At 41.3% G+C, this 20,026-nt stretch overlaps 1 protein-coding gene across 1 annotated transcript in view; it reads left to right on the top strand.

Annotated features, from left to right (window-relative positions):
* Positions 1–239: 239 nt before the first annotated feature.
* Positions 240–20,026, top strand: part of chn2 (chimerin 2) — a 251,788-nt gene continuing 232,001 nt past the window's right edge. The window contains exon 1 of the mRNA XM_055660074.1: positions 240–1,468. Coding sequence (XP_055516049.1) covers positions 1,423–1,468 — 46 coding nt within the window. The 5' untranslated portion in view covers positions 240–1,422. The remainder of the gene's footprint in view (positions 1,469–20,026) is intronic.

A 20,026-nucleotide genomic window follows, 5' to 3' on the forward strand; every position in this document is an offset into this window, starting at 1 on the left:
TCAACTCTCAACGACCCAGATTTGATTCTGTCATTGAGTGCTATCCGTGGTGAGTTTTCATGTTCACTTTGTGGTTGTGTGGGTCCCTTGTGTGGCTGCAATTTCCTCCGACGTCTTGAAGTCGTGTTAGAGACTAATTTGCTGCAACAAATTATCCCAGCTACTGGGATAGATAGGTGACTTGTGGAAGCATTGGATGTCGTTCTAATGGGAATGAATGAGAACATATCTTTCGCAATATAAATGGGGACATGGGAGTAATGGAATTTTCTTCAAAACGGGTATAGAATCAATGGACTGAATAGCTCCTTATCAGTTGTAAAGAAACCGTGAATTTGGTGTCGTCAATTTTTTTTGTGGGAATCCTCAGGAATCTTTGATTGAACTCTAAGAACACGTCTGCGCACATTTTGAGACCTGATTGCCTTGTTACTTCATCAAGTTTCCTGGTTTCATTTTAATCAGCGGCAATTCTACATGGCATGCAGCCACGTTTATCCTGCCAGAATCAAAGTGGATCCAAGTTCACTTGCATATATTTGCGTTGCAAACATCGTGAGGCAGTTGTATTGGCACAAGCACAATATCATTTAACAGACACGGGGCATTTAAGAAATTGGCTCGCAGGGATTTACTGCAGGCTGAGCGAATGGAAGTGTATCAAAGCTCACAGCTCCAATCAGACGCGAGCAGCGGCGGGACAAGGGGCTCAAGTTCGCAGTGAGTCACGGGAGCTGTAGTCCATGGCTTCATTGAGTGGACGTGCCGGCCGAGTGCGGGGACCACAGTTCCCAGAAGGTGCCGGGAGGAGGTGGACAGAGTGTCCAGTCGCCTCCTCCGCTTGCAGCCTCCGCTCGGGTTGGCGACAACGTTTTTCGTCTTGGCGTTTTGCACATGGTAACGTGCGGCCACAATACCGTCAGACTGTTTTGGAAATGGCGCAGGCAATATTTTGCAATACCAGCGTTTAAAACAGAACCCAAAAGAACCTCATGTATTAAAATAGCCTCCTGGACTGCGGTGTTTGCGGCTCCTCGGTGTGTGCGTTTTCTTTTCTATCCTGTCTTTTTTTTTGCTGGAGATCCTATTGACTGCTGGAGATTGGGGAGCACAGTTGAATCGCCGCTCAAACAGGGAGGCAGCTCTGACACGGGAACTGTGGTGCTCGATACTTTTATATTGCCCGAATCATCGAGTTGGAAACATTTGTATCGCAGCCTGTGGGTGCTGGATGGCCAGCGGCTGTCCACACGCACACACGGTCTGCCCCAAGAGGGGGATTTGACGGAGTAAAGGTAACTAACACTCCGTATTTGACAGTTCAGGAAGTGGTTTGAAATGGGCAATACCGCCACTACATGTAAAAGACTGCCGATGTGTCAGCATTGAATTCTACAAGAAACAACGGCAGATACATCGAGAATGGCATCAAGTAACTCGAGTTTATCTGGTTCATCAGTTTCTTCAGGTAAGGACAACATGACCAATTAACTAGCGGTGCCCGTATTAGCTGACGGACTGACTGCATGTTTATAGGCATTGTCTTAGCACTTAGTAAGTGCGTTGTCTGACGTTTTGTTTAAATATCTAATCCATGGTAACATGGTGTTTACTGGAGTTGGACCGTGTTTTTGTTTTAAAAATGCATCTGCTGCCATGGTGAAATTGACATTGTTCCTTTCAGATAAATGTACAACAACATCATCTTTATATAAATCATTGGAAGTCGTATTTCTCCGTCTTGGGTCCGCAACCTCTAAAATAAAATGCAAGTTATTTTTGCCTGTGTGCCAGGTTAATTTGCAGTACATCAACAATAAGAATTTTAGTCGTCCTTTGGTTGTAAAGCAAAAACCTGCTGTAAAATTCTTCAATTAAATATCTCTCGAGATATACTGATACACGTGAATTACCAAATAAAAATATTTATTTTAATTTTTAATTTCTTATCAACATTTCCATAATAGACATTTTAATTTTTTAAAGAAAAAATGTTCTAACGGTAACGTGATTGATATTGTATTTTAGTAGGATAAATGAATAGTTTCTTACCGAGAATTTTGCTTCGTGGCAAGTATTACAGATCATTTAGCAATGGTGACAAAATGCTGAGAGGAGGAAGATTTTTTTAAAGTTTAGCAGTGATTAGAATGTTAGAAAATCACATTGAGAGCGTTCTAGCAGCAATTCTACAATATGAAAAAAAGTAATTCTTAGATACCTTTTGAATGTTAGACTCTCAAGGCAAGAATATGCAAGAATAACTGATTCGGAGAGTAGTTAAGTTGATTTAAATTAAAGTGGCAACATTTGTTCAATGTGAATCATCCTTCTGTTTGCTTGCGGATGGATTTGTGGGGGGGTGGAGATAATGATTAATGAGTGAACAAAGATCATTTATAGTGCCCTCCAAACACCTAGCATTTATTTATTGGCCTCCATACTCCACAACTTGCGATTGGCAATAGAAAAAAATCACATGTGGTTAAAGTGCACAATGTCAGATTTTATTAAAGGATATTTTTATACATTTTGGTTTCACCATGTAGAAATTGCAGATGTGTTTATACTCTCTCTCTTTCCCCCCCCCCATTTTCAGGGCCATAATGTTTGGGACACATGGCTTCACAGGCGTTTTAATTGCTCAGGTGTGTTTAACCGCCTCCTTAATGCAGGTATAAGAGAGCTATCAGCACATAGTCTTTCCTCCAGTCTTTCCATCACCTTTGGAAACTATTATTGCTATGTATATGAGGACCAAGGTTGTGCCAATGAAAGTCAAAGAAGCCATGAGGCTGAGAAACAAGAAAAACAACTATTAGAGACATCAGCCAAACCTTAGATTTACCAAAATCAACTGTTTGGAACATCATTAAGAAGAAGGAGAACTGGTGAGTTTACTAATCGCAAAGGGACTGGCAGGCCAAGGAAGATATCCACAGCTGATGACAGAAGAATTCTCTCTATAATAAAGAAAAATCCCCAAACACCTGTCCGACAGATCAGAAAACTCTTCAGGAGTTGGGTGTGGATTTATCAATAACTACTGTTGCAGAAGACTTCATGAACAGAAATGCAGAAGCTACACTGCAAGATGCAAACCACTGATTAGCTGCAAAAATAGGATTAGCAGGTTAGTTTGCGAAGAAGTACTTAAAAGAACAACCACCGTTCTAGAAAAAAGGTCTTATGGATAGATGGGATGAAGATTACCTTATATCAGATTGAAGGCGAGCAAAGTATGGAGGGGAGAAGGAACTGCTCAAGATCCAAAGCATACCACCTCATCTGTGAAACACAGTGGTGGGCATGTATGGCTGCTGAAAGTATTGGCTCATTTATCTTCATTGATGATGCAACTGCTGATGGTAGTAGCATAATGCATTCTGAAGTGTGTAGACAAATCCGGCTCGGGTTCAAACAAATGCCTCAAAACTCATTGGCCAGCAGTTCATTCTACAACAAGACAATGATCCCAAACATACTGTTAAAGCAACAAAGGAGTTTTTCAAAGCTTAAAAAATGGTAAATTATTGTGTGGCGAAGTTAATCCTTTTATATGCCGAAGAGAAAACTGAAGGGGACTAGCCCCCCAAACAACCATAAGCTAAAGTTCACTGTAATACAGGCCTGGCAGAGCATCACCAGAGAAGACACCCAGCAACTGATGTCCATGAATCACAGACTTCAAGCAGTCATTGCATGCAAAGGATGTGCAACAAATTACTAAACATGATGACTTTCATTTGCATGACATTACTGTGTCCCAAATATTATGGTGCCATGAAATGGGGGTCTATGTATAAACACTGCTGTAATTTCTACATGGTGAAACCAAAATGTGTAAAAATGTCCTTTATTAAAATCTGACAATGTGCACTTCAACCACATGTGATTTTTTTTCCTATTACAAATCTCAAATTGTGGCGTACAGAAGCAAATAAATAAATGATGGGTCTTTGTCCCAAACATTATGGAGGGCTTTGTATGCTGTAATTCTTTTTTTTTTTTTAATGCGGAACAGTTCTGTTTCATTTAAATATAATTGGTGTGGTATGGTGTAAATGTACTGTATATATCAAGAATATTACTTGGTCTGACGAGCTCTTGGTTAGATAGTGGAGTCAAGCGATATGGGGAATCGGCAGGAACGCAGATTGTGGATGATCAGCCATGATCGCAGTGAATGGCGGTGCTGGCTCGAAGGGCTGAATGGCCTACTCCTTCTTTTGTCTATTGAAGGGTCAACCCGAAACGTCACCCATTCCTTCTCTTCAGAGATGCTGCCTGTCCCGCTGAGTTACTCCAGCATTTTGTGCCTATCTTTGATTTCAAACAGCATCTGCAGTTCTTTTCTACACATATTACATGGCCTTCCTGATTAGAAAATAACATCAGTAATTTTCCAATAACAATACAAGGACTAAAATGCTTCACATGTGAAATATACTTTCATATTCCAGTGGCATTATGTTAAAGCTTTTGATGTCGGCCGCTCTGTAATTTGTGACATAAAACTGACACATATGATGTACTTAACTATTTGCTTTTAAACAAAAACAAAATAATACTATCTGATAATACATCATGTTGTAAAATTTCAGGTGCTGATGATATCTTTTCGTAAAAACATTATGATACTTTTAAACCTTTCCAATGTATGGCCTAAGCATTTTTAATGTTTAACTCTTCCATGTAAATGTCTGTTAATAATCATTTAAAAATTGGTACCGTGCCATTATGGTACAGTGAAGACTGGCATTTGGATGTGTTGGTGTAGTCAATATTTAGGAATCCATTAAAAATAGTAAATATAAGTACTGCATGGATTTGCATTTATAGTGACTAAAGTAATCTGAGTCTATTCATGCATGTTTCTAATATCTCCCTCTAGTTTGGCTCACTATATGTTCATCTCAAAGGTCTACTCTATCTGTGGACCAATGTTGTATCTTTAAAAAGCCATAACATTGCTGTTAAACTTTCGAATGATTAAGATTTCTTCATATGCAATTTAAAAATGAATGAATCAACCAATTGCAAAACTTTGCTGACTGACGTCTCAATGAGTCAGTTGGGAGTGTATTTTGGCACTTTGATAGCAACAATTGCTCATTTAAATGACAGGAGCATTTAGCTTTAATTCTTGAACATTGGTAATTTAAAATTTAAAATGGATTCAGTAAGAAAAAGTTTAAAACCTGTGCATTTGATGGTGGTTACAATGCTCAACAAGCAAAAGTAATAATGTGAAATCCTCTGGTGAAGCTTTCCCCCTTAATTAGAGGATTAATAGTTTATATTGCATTGGATAGTATGTACAGTTTCAACAAACGATAGAGAGCAATTCGTTTTTAAATAAGTATTTTGATGCATTTCTCCCCATACTTAATGTTTTTCTGAACAAGAAATCCAAGATTGAAGAAGGGTCCCAACCCATACCATCACCTATTATGTTCTCCAGAGATGCTGGCTGACCAGCTGAGTTACTCCAGCACTTTTTTTGTAAACCTGCATCTGCAGTTCCTTGTATCTAAAGGGCCTGTCCCACTTGGGCATTATTTGCGCGTCACGCAGATAGCGTGCAAAGATTTTGTACATCCCAAAATCCTGGGGCGCCGCACGTCACTGCCTACGTCACCACGCGCCATGCGCGCGTAATACGCACCATGAGCGCATCACGTGCCCGGCACGACGCATGTGTCGTGACATGTAAATGATGTTGTGTAAATTAGGCGCAAATGACGCCCAAGTGGGACAGGCCCTTTAGTTTCCACCAGTTTTTACTCTGAGTCATCCAGCAGAAGCAGTTAGTTACAAATGTGTGGCTCACTGTGCATAAGCTTTTTACCCACTGATACTCTGAGGGAAATATATGAATAATTAGACAAGCCATATTTTGATCATACTTATTTGTAAGGTGCATTTATAATTGATGTCAGACAGAGTAAATTAGAGGAAGGCTTGGGAGATTGCGTAAGATCACTGCAAATGGAATCGGAAAATAATTGCAACTTGAGGTTTATTCAGCATAACAAAGTGAAACTTCACCATGACTGAGAACAGATACCTAATATCATGGGAATGTCGACGGAGATAAACTGATCACCTGTCTCTCTTTTGTAAAGCAAACCACTGCAGATGCTGGCATCTGAAATAAAAATAGAAAATGTTAGAAATGCTGAGCAGCACCTGTGCAGCGAGGAACAGCTGATCTTAAAAATATAATGAACTTTCATCAGAACCTCTGAATCGATCAGGACCTGAGCAGACATCCAGGTGTTGACTGTGCTCATACAAGTGATGGGTATAATCATTCAGAAGAAGAAAAAGCTTGTCTGTTTCCATTCAACTTTAAATCACACAAACTCATAGAATCCTATCATCCACAGCTGAGCGAAATGTGTTGCGTAGAGGAATGGCAGGGTCCTGTTGTCAAAACGTGTCTCAGAAATTTATATTTTTTAACGATGTGGTCAAGAAGAGTTAAGATATTTTACCATGAGTGAATCAAGCACGCAACCATTCCCAGCCATCCAATTAGTTTACATGGAATCTCCAAAAACCTCGACAGGTGCACGAGGGAAAGCTTTTTATCAAGATGCATCAGAGTGTGTTTTAGGAACAGCTCCATCCAAGATGGCAAGAAATTGGAGAGTTATAAAAGAGGCCCAAACCATCACGAAAACCAATCTCCCTTCCATTGACTCCATCCACACTTCACACTGCCTCAACAAGGCCACCAGTATAATCAAGGAACAGACTTATCCTGGTTACTACCTCTTCTCCCCTCTCCCATCAGGCAAAAAGGTACAGAAGTGTGAAATCACATTGCTCTAGATTTGGGAACAATTTCTTTCCAGTTGTTAGCAGTGAACAGTCCTTCAGCTAGAGTGCCATTCTGACCTCCCATCAACCTCGTTGGTGACCTTTGAACTATTTTTAATCTGACTTTATTGGGCTTCAATATTATATCTTGCACTAAAGGTTGTATCCTTTATATGTGTCCTGTGGATAGCTTGATTGTATTCATCTACAGTCTTTTCTTTGACTGGGTAGCAAGCAAACAAAAGCTTTTCACTTACATCTGTACATTTGACAATAATAAACTAAATTAATGAAATATTTGTCATTGGGCTGGGCAAGTGACTTTGCAATACTTATTAAAACAAATTAAGGTTAAATGAACCATTCTTTATTTCCTTAATCACCCTCTGCTTTGTTCTTCATAAAGGTATGTCTTTCACACACCCTACCATATCTTTAGTCTCCCTCTCCCCTGATTCTCAATCTGATGAAGGATCTCGACCCAAAACATCACCTGTTCTTTCTCTCCAGAGATGCTGCCTGTTATTGAGTTACTCCAGCGTTTTATGTCTATTCCATCCAAGGCACAACTGTTTGATTTGAGAAACAAAGAAGTGCAGTGATGAAGTAATTCAGCGAGTCAGACAGCCAGAGTCGCACAGTTACTCCAGCACTTTGCGTCGATAACTGCTAGAATTTTGCCCTTTGGACTTAATATTGCTTCCTCTGTCACAAATGCTCTGTGCTGACAACATGCAAGGTTTACAGGAACAATGCATCAAATGACAAGGGTTACTTTGATGACATTTGTTTCTGTATTGCTGAGTATTTTGCAGTGAATAACCTGCCTCCAGACTTTCAAAACCTTTGCACATTTTCATATTCGCTGGGAATTTGACAGAATGCTCACTTGTGTGGGAGGCGCTACAGGTCTCCGTTGCCAGACCAGCAGGTCCAGGAACAGCTGTTACATTACTTAACTCTGTACCTTGGTGATTGCCAGTCACCCCCGCCCCCAGACACTCCTTCCACCAGAAAAAATTGCACTACTACTGTATGTACGTAAATACATTTATTGCTCATATTCTATGTTGCTCTTCTAGGGAGATGCTAATGCATTTTGTTGTCTGTACACTGTACTGTACACTGCACAATGACAATAAAGTTTGAATCTGAATATGCAGCAATAAGATTCAAGTTGTATACCATCCAATACCAATAGGTTAATTGATTTGCACCTCATCCACCACTTCATGCTTCCTTTTTCCCATAGTTTTTGCCATCCACAAAATGCATTAGCAGTGTAACAAGGTTGTAATCCATATCTCCCAAAGTCGTTCTTCGTACCAAAAACTCAAATTGTTGCAGTAATATAAAAACTGTGTCTAACATGTCATTTTATTAAACCTAGGATAAATTAATATGGACACAACTAGCCAGTATTTAATAATCTTGCCTTACCCTCGTGGGATGTTTCTGGTGAGCCACTTTCATTAATTGCTGCAGTCCCTGTGGTAAACATATTCCAGTGTAAGACTGCACTACCAATGAATTGTCTGTCAAGATGCACATTACTTCATTTGAAATTATATAGCTAATCCTCATTGTTTTTTTTAATATCCTGGAACGTTCTTTCTAAAGGCACACTTTCTCTTTGTCTACCCCGTATCTAACTTTCCAGAATGCCTAAGGCCCTTTGCAGGGAAAAGAACAGCATCGCCCTGCTTAATCACCTCTTGGTAACTTTAAATTTCATTCAAACAAAATCTTATCACGTCCCACCAAGATGGTCCTTGCCATTTTGCAAAGATGATGCATTTTTGACAAGCTTTTTGAAACCATGTTGTTTTAGTAAATGATGAAATGCATAAATAGCAGCCCCAGTCTGGTGGAACCACCACTTCCCACCCTTTCCCTGTCACTGACCTTTGCTCTCATTGCTTATCAAGCAGTCAATCTTTTATTAAACATTTTTAATTTAAAAATGAGATCACTCTTATATATATTGACTCTATTTTTAATTAATAAAATGTAATTACATTTTCCAGTCCAATAGTTTCCATTCAATAAGTGGGCCTGCAGCTCCAACTCTGGTCTGGAGAACCCTTCAACAGAGCACAGTGGAAAAGTACTGGTTGAACTTCACCTGTATTGGGGCTCTCACTTAACTTTTTTTGCTGTTGCCAGTCAGGCAACCTAGGCAGCTTTTTAGGTTGCCCAATGACAGTTTAGGTGGTCATTTAACACGGTTTTCATGACGCGTGCGATAATGTGCTCGGACGAAGTGCGTAGTTACCAGTCGGAATTATGCTCAATGAAAACATTCACATGTTATTTCTGCTTCAAATAAAGTCGCAAACTAAACATATTCACCAATCAAGACATGATAGATATATATATTACAATGACATGCAGCAAAATTATAATACAGTATCTCAACTCTTTTTGCACTTTGCAATGAATGCAATTTCTATTATTTCTTTCCAATTCCAAACAAAAGTGTGGTTGGATTATTCCGCATATGATCAACCTGTGTCAATAAATGCTGGACCATGGTAACATATGTTTAACCATGCACAGTACAGATTGATGCAAGTATGTTTTCTGTGAAGGACCGAAAATTATCATGACATGGTCAGAGCATGGGTCTTTTCCTCTTGAATCTTTAAACATCAATCTCTGTGCCCAGTCACAGCAAGGTAAGTTGATAAATAATTGATTCGATCTGTTTGACACTTCTAAAGGTACAGTAACAACATCAAGAGGGGAACAATAGATACATAGTTTATCCCTTTAGGATTTTGTAATTTAAAATAAATAAAAAGAATGGAAGTGTACTTTGATTTTCTTTTTCTTGTAACATACTTGTTACTGTATTATTCTTATTCTTATTACCTGATCAGACCTATACCACACTTTTGAATGTATATAGTACCTCTTTTACGCTGTGTCCACTAAGAAGATGAGTCATGGAAGTAGGCCACTATATTGCATCAATTGCATTGCACTTGGCAAGTGAGATTGCCCAGAAGGGCAATAAAAATGGCTGGCGTGGTTATTTATTTATTTATTTGGGGGGGGGAGTGGGGATATCAACTCAAAATGTACAGAAACATTATATTTGTGAGAACATTTCTGCTTGATATTGAAACCATCTCCTGAAAAGCAAAGTAAAGACAGCTGTTCAACTACATCTAAAAGTCACTTTAATTGTCATCTAAGTCGTTCTCGAGCAGAAATCCTCCTCATCAGAATAGTCGCTGTCAGGATGAGGTCCCGAAGCAGATGCTGCAACTGTGTCTTCTCCCATGTCAGGCCTCCTTGCCCTCATCCCTCCTGCATTCCACAAGCTGATGGCTGGCCGGGGATCAAAGTCCTTGATGTTACTGGCATGCAGCACGATGAGGAGCTTGTCCGTCACCTGGTTATCCTGGAGGGAACTTCTGATGGTGGTCTTCAGCTGCTTCAGCCAGCTGAAGCCTCGCTCAGCCTCAGCTGAACTTGCCGGTATGGTAAGGACGAGGTCAAGGAGAGTGCAGATGTTGGGTGGCTCTTCTGGTGTGTGACTTCAGGAACACCATGCTGTGTCACAACAACCCTTTCCAGCAACATGGCTGTTACTTGACACTAGACTGGAGCATTAGGGGGAGCTTCAATGCCCAAATTTCGGGGTGGGTTTCTGATGGAAAAAGTGGGGGAGGACTGGTAAGCGAGAGATGGCGAAAGACAGAAAGAGCAGAGGCATAGTCCGAGACAGAGACAGACAGATGAAGACGGGGACAGAGGCAGGCACATGGTTTGGAGGGATAGGACAGGTTTGGAGGGATATGGACCAAACGCGGGCAGGTGGCTTTGCAGTTTCTCTCTCCTGTTGGGTGAGGGATTTAAGGGCCTGTCCCACTTAGGTGACATTTTCAGCGACAGCTTGAAAAGAGGTTATCATGGTCGGGCCGTGACGCATCGTGACGCATGTAGTGATGCGCGGTATCTCCGTCGCCCCAGGTTGTTCACAATCCAGGGGCGACATTTGGGTGTCTCATCATGTCATGCTCCCTGTTACACGCTGACGTACGCTGTCCTGCGGGTGATGCCCGGTGGGGTTAGGGACCACAGATGGGCTGTAAAATATTCTTCCTTCAATGCATGGATTTTAAACATTAATATATTAAAATTAATACAATAAAATCAATTGTGCAAATGAAAATATGTCCGAATCGTTCAATTTTATTTTATGTTGGTCCGCTTCCAGATCCAAATCGCCAACCGTAAACTTTTCAGGGACGGGTTCAGTGAGAGTCTAAATCTCTTCCTCCTCCCCGCTCCACACTTCTCCCCTTCTCCAATCCCCCCCTAGAGGGGAGTTCAGTCTACATTCACTGAATCCATCCCTATGGAAAAATTAGAGACGATGAACTCCTTGTTCCCTGCCTTGCCCTGTGGAGTTGCTGCTTGTTGGTGAACAAGCGGCTCGGGCTGGGCCGGATTTAGATGAAGAGCTATTTTCACTTGTGAGCCCCCCCCCTCCCAATCCCCCACCCCCATGACTAGAGGACCATGACTACCTGACAGTGACAATGTGACACATTTAGACCCTACTGTATGTTGTCATTAAACAGTCGGATTTAAAATACAAATTGGATTCACGAGCAATTAAAAAAAAAAAATCTGGATCGCCGTTTGAAGCTCTGGAGTGTTGGGCCTGCTGCTTCAACATCATAGAGCTGTGGTTTGTGGAGCTCTCAGCCTCGGGCCGGGCTGATGTTAATATCACGGAGCCCTGGGAACCCTTTGCCGAGGGCCGCCAGCTTGAATCTCCACCCAGCTCAGCCTGTGGAATTCAGGAGCCGCGGGTCTCCGGTTGGAAGTGGACGATTCGGAAGTCCAAGCCGCTGAGATGTTCTCCCGTTCCGAAGTCGGATGGTGACCCGCAAATTTAATTGTACCAATGGCCATGGGGGGGGTCCAAGGGGAGGGGGTCCGTTGGAGACGGGAAAAGGGATCATCAATGGGGCGAGGACTCCTTCCCAAGGAAGAACTATGTGAGGCGGTGGCGACATAAGAAGAACTCTAAATCGCGGCAGGTGTGGAACTCGTTGAGGTGGGGACGGAGGGGGACAAAGGTGAGACCTCTGCGGAGGACAGACCGTTCGGTATCCGAGAGGGGGGGGAGGGGGGGGGGGGGGGGGGATGGTGAACACACGGCAGGGATGGGGGTTGGGGTGAGAGGAAGGCAGTTGAGTGGTCTGAGGCCGAGGCGATGTCTGGTGGTCAGGGGGTATGAGGATTGTAGTGTGGGTGGGGAAGAGCTGGGGTCACATGGTTTGAGGGTAATGGGGAAGACCCAGTGGAACAGCCACTGAAATGACAAGGGTTGGGGGACTAGCACAATGTCCCAGCGCAGTCAAACCCGGGTGAGTGGGAGTCTGCAGCATGGAAACTTCAGGCCCGGTGCTGAGTCCAGGCTGCAGGTAAGGCGATGGTTGCGGGCTGCTGGAGGGCGGTTGAGTGGCGAGGGTCAGCGACCAAGAGTAGGAGGTCCCCGTGGGCGGATGGTCGGTGGGGCGGTGAGGTTCAACGGTCCGGTGAGGCAGCGAGATGAGTAGGCCCCCCTAGATCTCGAGGCCCCAAGCTTAAGCTTGTCTCGCTTAAACGTAAATCCGACTGTGGAGTTGCTGCTTGTTTGTGAACCAGCGGCTCAGGCAGTGGATTGGCGCTCGACACCGCTGCAAATGGTTCTATTGCATTGTTCCCTTAACGGGCCTGTCCCACTTTGCGATTTTTTTCGGCGACTGCGGAGCGTCAGTGACGTTTTTTTACGGTCCGCAATCGCCAAAAAAATCGTCCCCTCTTCCCTTCCCCCCCCCATCCCCCCCCCCCCCCCCCCTCCTCTCCCCCACCCTCTTGTTTCCCCCCCCTTCTCACTCTCCACCCCCCAGCTAGACTTGCCTGCGACTTGGGGGCTATGCGTCAGTAGATAGGGCGATTATGGGTTAAAACTTCAAATTATTAATATTAATATATTAACAAGGGGGGCAGTTAGCGTGTGTGCGGTGGGGGTAGTTAGTGTGTGTGTGGGGGGGGGGGGTGGTTAATGTGTGTGATGCAGCACCCCCCCCCCCCCCCCCCCCCGTCAACTACACGTTGGGGGAACAGACCCAACGGGTCTGCACTTGGTCTAGTATTAATTAAACTGTACCAACACATAGAGTTTGAACCTGACTGTAGCTGAGGTCTTGTACGCACTGCAAAACAAGATCCTGTAGGCTATGTTCTGGTGTGCTCTCAGGAAGCATCGTTTAGAAGTTGGGTCACAAGATCTACTTGTGGGAGTGCCACCAATTCAAGGTCAGTGGCATTTAGAAGGCTGCGAAAGATTAGAGTGTCCACAGGACTTCACAGAGGTCCAGCACATACTAACTTGTAAATTATAATTTGATTATGAACTATATTTATCTGCCATTAATAATAGGAAAACATTTCCAGCTCCCCATCTTTGTTTGGTGCACGTAGATCAATTTTACACAGTATGATGCACTGTGTCCCACTGCTATCCTGTAAATCTCATTCCCAAGCTTTTGTAGCACCATCTCTTCAGCCTCATTAGCAATAACAGTTGCTTGTAATAGGTTGTGCATATCTTTTCATTCCACCTTGTCAACTATTCTCACAGCATATAGTTATTTAAGTATTGTTACATAGGATCTGTACGGCAGCTGAGAGTTGAGATTTTATGGTGATCTTAGACAGCTCTACATTAGAGCATTGTTCTGTTGGTGAAACTGTAGCCTAGGGTGTTGAAAATGCAGCAGGAACTTCAGAACAGAAGCAGGAGAAAGCCACTTGGCCTCTTGTCTGCTTCACCATTCGGCAACCTATGGTTGAAATTTTACCTCTGTACCATGTTCCTACACTGACCTCGTATCTCTTGATTCTATTAACAACTAAAAATCTTTAGATCTTTGAATCTAAGGTAACTTAAGTGCTCTTACAATAAAGACCATTGTATGTTTTCCTAAAATCGTTCCTTGCTGGTTAAGTTAATGACCATTGTCATTGTGGTGGTTACATTGGATGTGTTCTAGCTCAGAAATAGTAGTTGTTTTTAACAATGCCTCGATAATGAATGGATACATATTGATAATAATTATGTAGGAATCCTTATGGATTTTTAAGTAATAAAGGCCATCTTGATCCTTCAAATTTTTGCAGCTTGTTATTTTTTTTTAGTTTTAGAGAAATTATAGTGAGAATGTGGAGGAGTTTTTGATAGACTGTTGGCATTTAAAACAAAAACTAACACTGTCTGCAGTACATTTGTAAGCAACAAGCGAGCTACTAAATTGTAAATTTTTATTGATGGTGCCAGGTGAAATCAGTAATCTGTTTTAGAGCCTGGCCATTGTATCCGAGTCTGATGGGAATCCAATTATATACATCAAGTCTGGCTCCAGTAGAAGAATGTAACAATCTAAGCCCTTGGATCTGGACAGTTTTTTAATTTTATATCCAAGTGGCAAAAGCTACTTTAATTGTGAGATTACTTGTGGATAGTTCAGAAATTGTATCTTATGCTGGCATTATAATTTGATGGACTGGATTTTATTGTGTTTTGTTGCGAGGCTTCTGCAGTGTTACAGTTGTTGGCACTGCTTGCACCACAGCTCCACGCATGTGGGGTTATCTATGTGAAGTTTGCATGTTCTACTGATTACCTAGGTTTTTACTAGGTGCAATGGCTTCTTCCAACGTTTGCATTAGTTAGTTGGCCATTATAAATCAGATAAGTGGCAAAATAAATAATGGGGTGTTGATGATAAATTGAGAGAATAAATTGCAAAGCTACAGGGAAATAAGGTGAAATGAAGGGTATGCATGAAATGACCTCCTGCATCATAATACCAGAGCTGCCAACTCTCATGCATTGAGTGTGAGACTCATGCATTTCGCACAATTCTCATGCTCACACGGATCTCAGAATTTCTCACGCTCAAAAATAAATAAATAAATAAAGTCACGAACAATTCAATTTGCCCAAGGCTTCCAGACCTCCTCCACACTCGCCAATGAGAATCATTTTCTGTCTGCGGATTTCCCATAAAGAACGAGCAATTTGATTGGCTTAAGCCCATCGTACGCTATTAATATGCATGCTTGACCTTGTGCAGGAACGTGATGAGGATGCTGCTTTACAGCTTGCAACTTAAATGGTTTTGCTTCCATTCCACGAAAAAAGTAAGATGTAAATATATTTCTGATATTATACATTACGTGTGGCGATACATAAGACAAGCTTTTTCCTTTGAGAATAGGGAAGATTCAAACAAGGGGACATGACTTCAGAATTAAGGGACAGAAGTTTAGGGGTAATATGAGGGGGAACTTCTTTACGCAGAGAGTGGTGGCGGTGTGGAATGAGCTCCCAGTGGAAGTGGTGGAGGCAGGTTCATTGGTATCATTTAAAAATAAATTGGATAGGCATATGGATGAGAAGGGAATGGAGGGTTATGGTACGAGTGCAGGCAGGTGGGACTAAGGGGAAAAAAAATTGTTCGGCATGGACTTGTAGGGCCGAGATGGCCTGTTTCCGTGCTGTAATTGTTATATGGTTATATGGTTATAAGGACCATGTTAATATTTGCGTGCAGTGGGAATGTAATTCATAACCTGGTCTGGGCTCAACTGGGCAGAGTCACTTCAGAATCTGTGTCTTTAAATTATGTTTAAAGTTTTCCACGAGTCAAATTTACTGTTGAAGTTAAAAATTCAAACATTTAAACTCGTTGTAAGAACTTGGTGGCCCGTGAGTTAACACGGTAGACTCAAGAGTCACTAAGTTTAACTCCTGGGCACTCTGAACTCGGCAGCTGGACGGAGAAAAAAAGGTGATTTTTATTCTAAGTTACATTCATGACTTGAATGTGATATTCCTTTCATCATACAACACAACATTGAGGAAGTGGCACAATATATTCACATCTTGATTCTCACAATCATTTGTGAGAGTTAAGGGCTCGGGTGCCTCATATGCTGTGCTTTTTAAATGTTAAAAATTGTCCCCTCTCATTAGATCAGAAAATAAAACAAACAGCATGGTGAATGTGAAACATAGTCTTTATTAATCTTCAATATAAAAAACACTTTTTTGCACATATTGAGAAAAGGAGCACCACAGCAAACAACACGGTAGTCTGAAAGGGGGCTTCTTAAACATGCAAATCAACACATGAAGCACAAATAAGTATTTCCAGTATATATTCTCATTCAGCTGAGAAATGGAGCACAAGCCCAAATTCAGGCAATAAAAGAGACAATGCAAAGCACTCAATGGCAAGTTTTGAGATCTACCATCAGATAAGCAGATGCATGATAACCACTTTTTAAAGAAAAGACAGATGCAATGAGATTACTTGCACTAAAATGAAAAAAAAAAAATCCATACTTAAAGTTAAATAAACCGAAGTCATTTTTACCATGTGTTGATTTTTCAACATGTCGGTAGACGTTGTTGGCTCAAGAGTAACTCGGGAGAAGAACTTGGTAACTCGGGAGACGAACTTGGAACATCGCAGAAATAACAAGTAAACAGCACACTTAGTTATACCCGTGGGAACTCGGTTAAACTCTTGATCATAAACTTGGAATCTCGTACACAACCACAATTCTTTCACTCGTGGGTCAACTCGCACCGTGAGACGGGGCCATTATAGAGTTTTACAGCGGAAACAGGCCCTTCAGCCCAACTTGCTCACACCGGCCAACATGTCCCATCCAAACTAGTTCCCACCTGCCTGCATTTGGCCCATATTCCTCTGAGTCCGCACGACCAGAAAAACTTTTTGTATTTCGGTCTGTGGAGTAGGATTGTGGAACAGTTTGAATGTGGAGTTAAAGCAATGTCCAAATATGAACCAGTTCAAAATGACATACAAAAATTTTTTTTTCACAAGGTACAGGGATGAAGGGGGTGGTTGACAAACAGGGGTTAATGTTTATTATTATTTTATTTATTATTAATTTTTGTTTTTGGTTACTTTATACATATTACTTGTATGTGTATACCAGTTGTATGTGTATATATATATGTCTGTATGCATCTCTAAAAATTGTCTGGGGTATTATTATTATTAATTAATTATTAAATGTGGAAGAAGGGTTTAGGGAGAAGGGGTGAGATTAAATAAGTTATTCTTCCTCTCACTCCTTTTCGAGCTTGTAAAGAAAAAGTGTTGGACATTTAAATTTTGCTTTATGCTTTTCATTGCTTTGCAAATATTGCCTGGAATGTCCAATTGTTTGACTATTTTGATTTTGTTGTTGTTATTTATTCCTATTTATGTCTTTACTTGTTCGGAACAAATAAACAGACAGATAAATAAATAAATAAATATTTCACTGTTTCTCATGTGCTGCCCCATTGATCAGAGCGTGGCTTTACTGTGGACTGTAAATAGGAATATAATTTAGCCTAATCTTATTCATACCTAATCCAATTTAAAGCATAAATGTTGCATACAAGTGTAAGTTAAAAGACTCGCTACAGTATGCACCAGATTGCACAATTTCAGGCTGAAAAATGCAAAAGCTCCCACACCAACGCAATATTCCACCTCTCCACCACTTCCAATATTGACAGCAGGGGGGGGGGGGGGGGGCTGAAGGGACTGGTTTCCAGCGGGCTAGTATGGACATTGTGGGCTGAATGGATTCTAGGGCTGGGAGCTTAGTCACTCAAGCCTGTTGTGCTGGCAGATCACGGCTGATGGGCTGGCAGTTGAGTCACGGATATTCCTTGAAATTTAATTTCAAGCAGGGTGCACGGCCACCAAATTCAAATGCAGTTTCATACCATTTGAAGCCAGGTAAAACCACCATAAAAACCACCATAATACCACACTCACAGTTCAGTAGACATTCAGTGTGTTCAGTTGATTCACAGCTCAGAACGAGTTGTGACCTCCCCCTCCCCCATCTTGCAGAGACTGAGCCACGTCCACACTTCTGGGTTTTATAGTCCCTCCCCTCCCACCGGAAGGGGCCTGGCCTTCATGGCGTGATTGACAGGAGAGGGAATCTCAACTTTTTTAGACATTAATAAGTATTATTTTTCATCGATGTGAAAAATCCTCTGGCCCAGATGAGCGGAGGGGGACTGAGTTAGATGGGCAAAAATCACAGCCGTAAGTGGTAGCGTTTTTTCTAAAATCAATACACGGTGAAAACAGGAAGTGGTCAAGATTGGACTTTTAATTATATAGATGAGAGGTATAGATTGGGTAGACAGTCAAACCCTTTTACCCCAGAGTGAAAAAATCAAATGCTAGAGAGCATAGGTATAAAGTACGCGGGTCAAAGTTTAAAGGAAGTATTCAGGGCAATATTTTTACAGGGGAGGTAATGAGTGCTCAGAATATGCTGCCAGGGTTGGTGGTTGAGGCAGATACAATAGTGGTGTTTAAGAGGCTTTTGAAAAGGTATCTGGATATGCAGGGAATGGAAGAATATTGATTATGAACAAGTAGAAAAGAGATGATCTTGGTAACATTCTCAGAACCGACTGTGGGCTGAAAGGCCTCTTCTTGTGCTGTACTGTTTAATGTTGTATGGAACAGCCAGCTTTTCTCAGTTTTGGGACTTCCCTGTGGATGTTGCGTTCTGCTGGCAGATTCCCAGCTGCTTTGTCTCGGAGAATTCCCCAGACCTGGTGCAGGATCTGTGGGACCATTCATTCCAATAAGGATTATAAGGCTGCAGGAAACAATGGTTTATTTGAGTGTTTTATTGGTCATTTTCATATTCTGGTATTTCTGGAAACACTAGAAAATCCTTGCCAGCCGTGCAGGTCTTTCTAATACCTCGGTGATTTTTGTGTGTGCTACTCGTTCTTACTTGTCCACATTACCTGACATTTCCTCTTCCATCTTTCAACCTCTTGGACCTGCTGCTTGCCTTGAGATCATTTAAGACAGCGTGATCTGCCATGGAGATAGAGACGTTTGCTTAAGTTAGACAATAATGGTGGACGGACGGGGGAGAGGAAATGACCATAGTTGAATCCAGGTCAATAATAGCTGCAATTAAGGCCCAATTTAATTATTATTAATAATTTTATTGTTTGGAGTTGTGACAGTCTAAAATTAAATGCTAAGCAAAAGACACAGAAGGTGATGTAAATGGTTTTGCTTGTGCAGAAAACTGGTTGCTCCGGTGTAATCAAATACAATTTTAAATTTGATGGATGTCTTGAACCCAGGTGAACAAATGAAGTTGCAGGCAAAGAGAGAAAGTCCACCATGGGCTCAAAGAAATATGAAATACAATGTGTAATATATCAAGATGTTTAAAGAGTACAGAACTAATTAATACTTGTTTGAAATTCTGTAAAATATATATACACAGCATGCGTACAGCATACTTGGAAATATGAGCGAAGGCTGAGATTGCTTTGGGAGAGGGAAAATAAACTCGTGTACGCTAATTGCTTTCCCTCTGGGGACCTGTCTTCAGTGAGTTGGTGTGAGTATGTTTATGTCAGTAGGAAAAGCAGAATGCCATATTTTTTCGGTACAGACAGGTTTGAGAAGGTATTTTACGGATTTAATGTGTGGTTCATTATGTGCAGGATTGTTAATTATAGTGATAGTCAACTAATAACCACAACAAAAGGAAAATATATTTGAACTTAGCATGCCTGTTGAAAAGAGCTTTAAAAAAAAAAATATTTAGGAAATTTGACACAGAAAATATACACCACTAAAATATTAAGTTCAGTAGATTAGGTCTATCAGTAAATTAATTTTAAGAGTGAGCAAAAAGTAATGTTTTTGGATGTGCCTAGGGCCAACCTGTAGCACTACAAGTATTTAAAAAAAAAAAAATTGCATCTTGCAGCATTTACAAATAATTGTAATTGCGTTTGGATTTTTTTTTTCATTTTTATTTCCTAAATTATTTTACTTGCAGGAGTAGAAATCTAGAATTACCTTCTTCAGGAGGGTTACACTGGTTTAACAGTTTTTTTGTTGTTGGATATGGATGGGTATTGCAGGCATTTAGGTTTGTGCAGTTGAGTACTGATTCTACATTTGTCAAGATGCTGCAATCTGTTGCTTTGGAGAGATCAAGTCAAGTCAAGTCAAGTTTATTTGTCACATACACATACGAGATGTGCAGTGAAATGAAAGTGGCAATGCTCGCGGAACAACAAAACAACCAAACAAAT

This window comes from Leucoraja erinacea, chromosome 2 (genome assembly GCF_028641065.1).
Source record: "Leucoraja erinacea ecotype New England chromosome 2, Leri_hhj_1, whole genome shotgun sequence".
NCBI lineage: Eukaryota > Metazoa > Chordata > Chondrichthyes > Rajiformes > Rajidae > Leucoraja > Leucoraja erinaceus.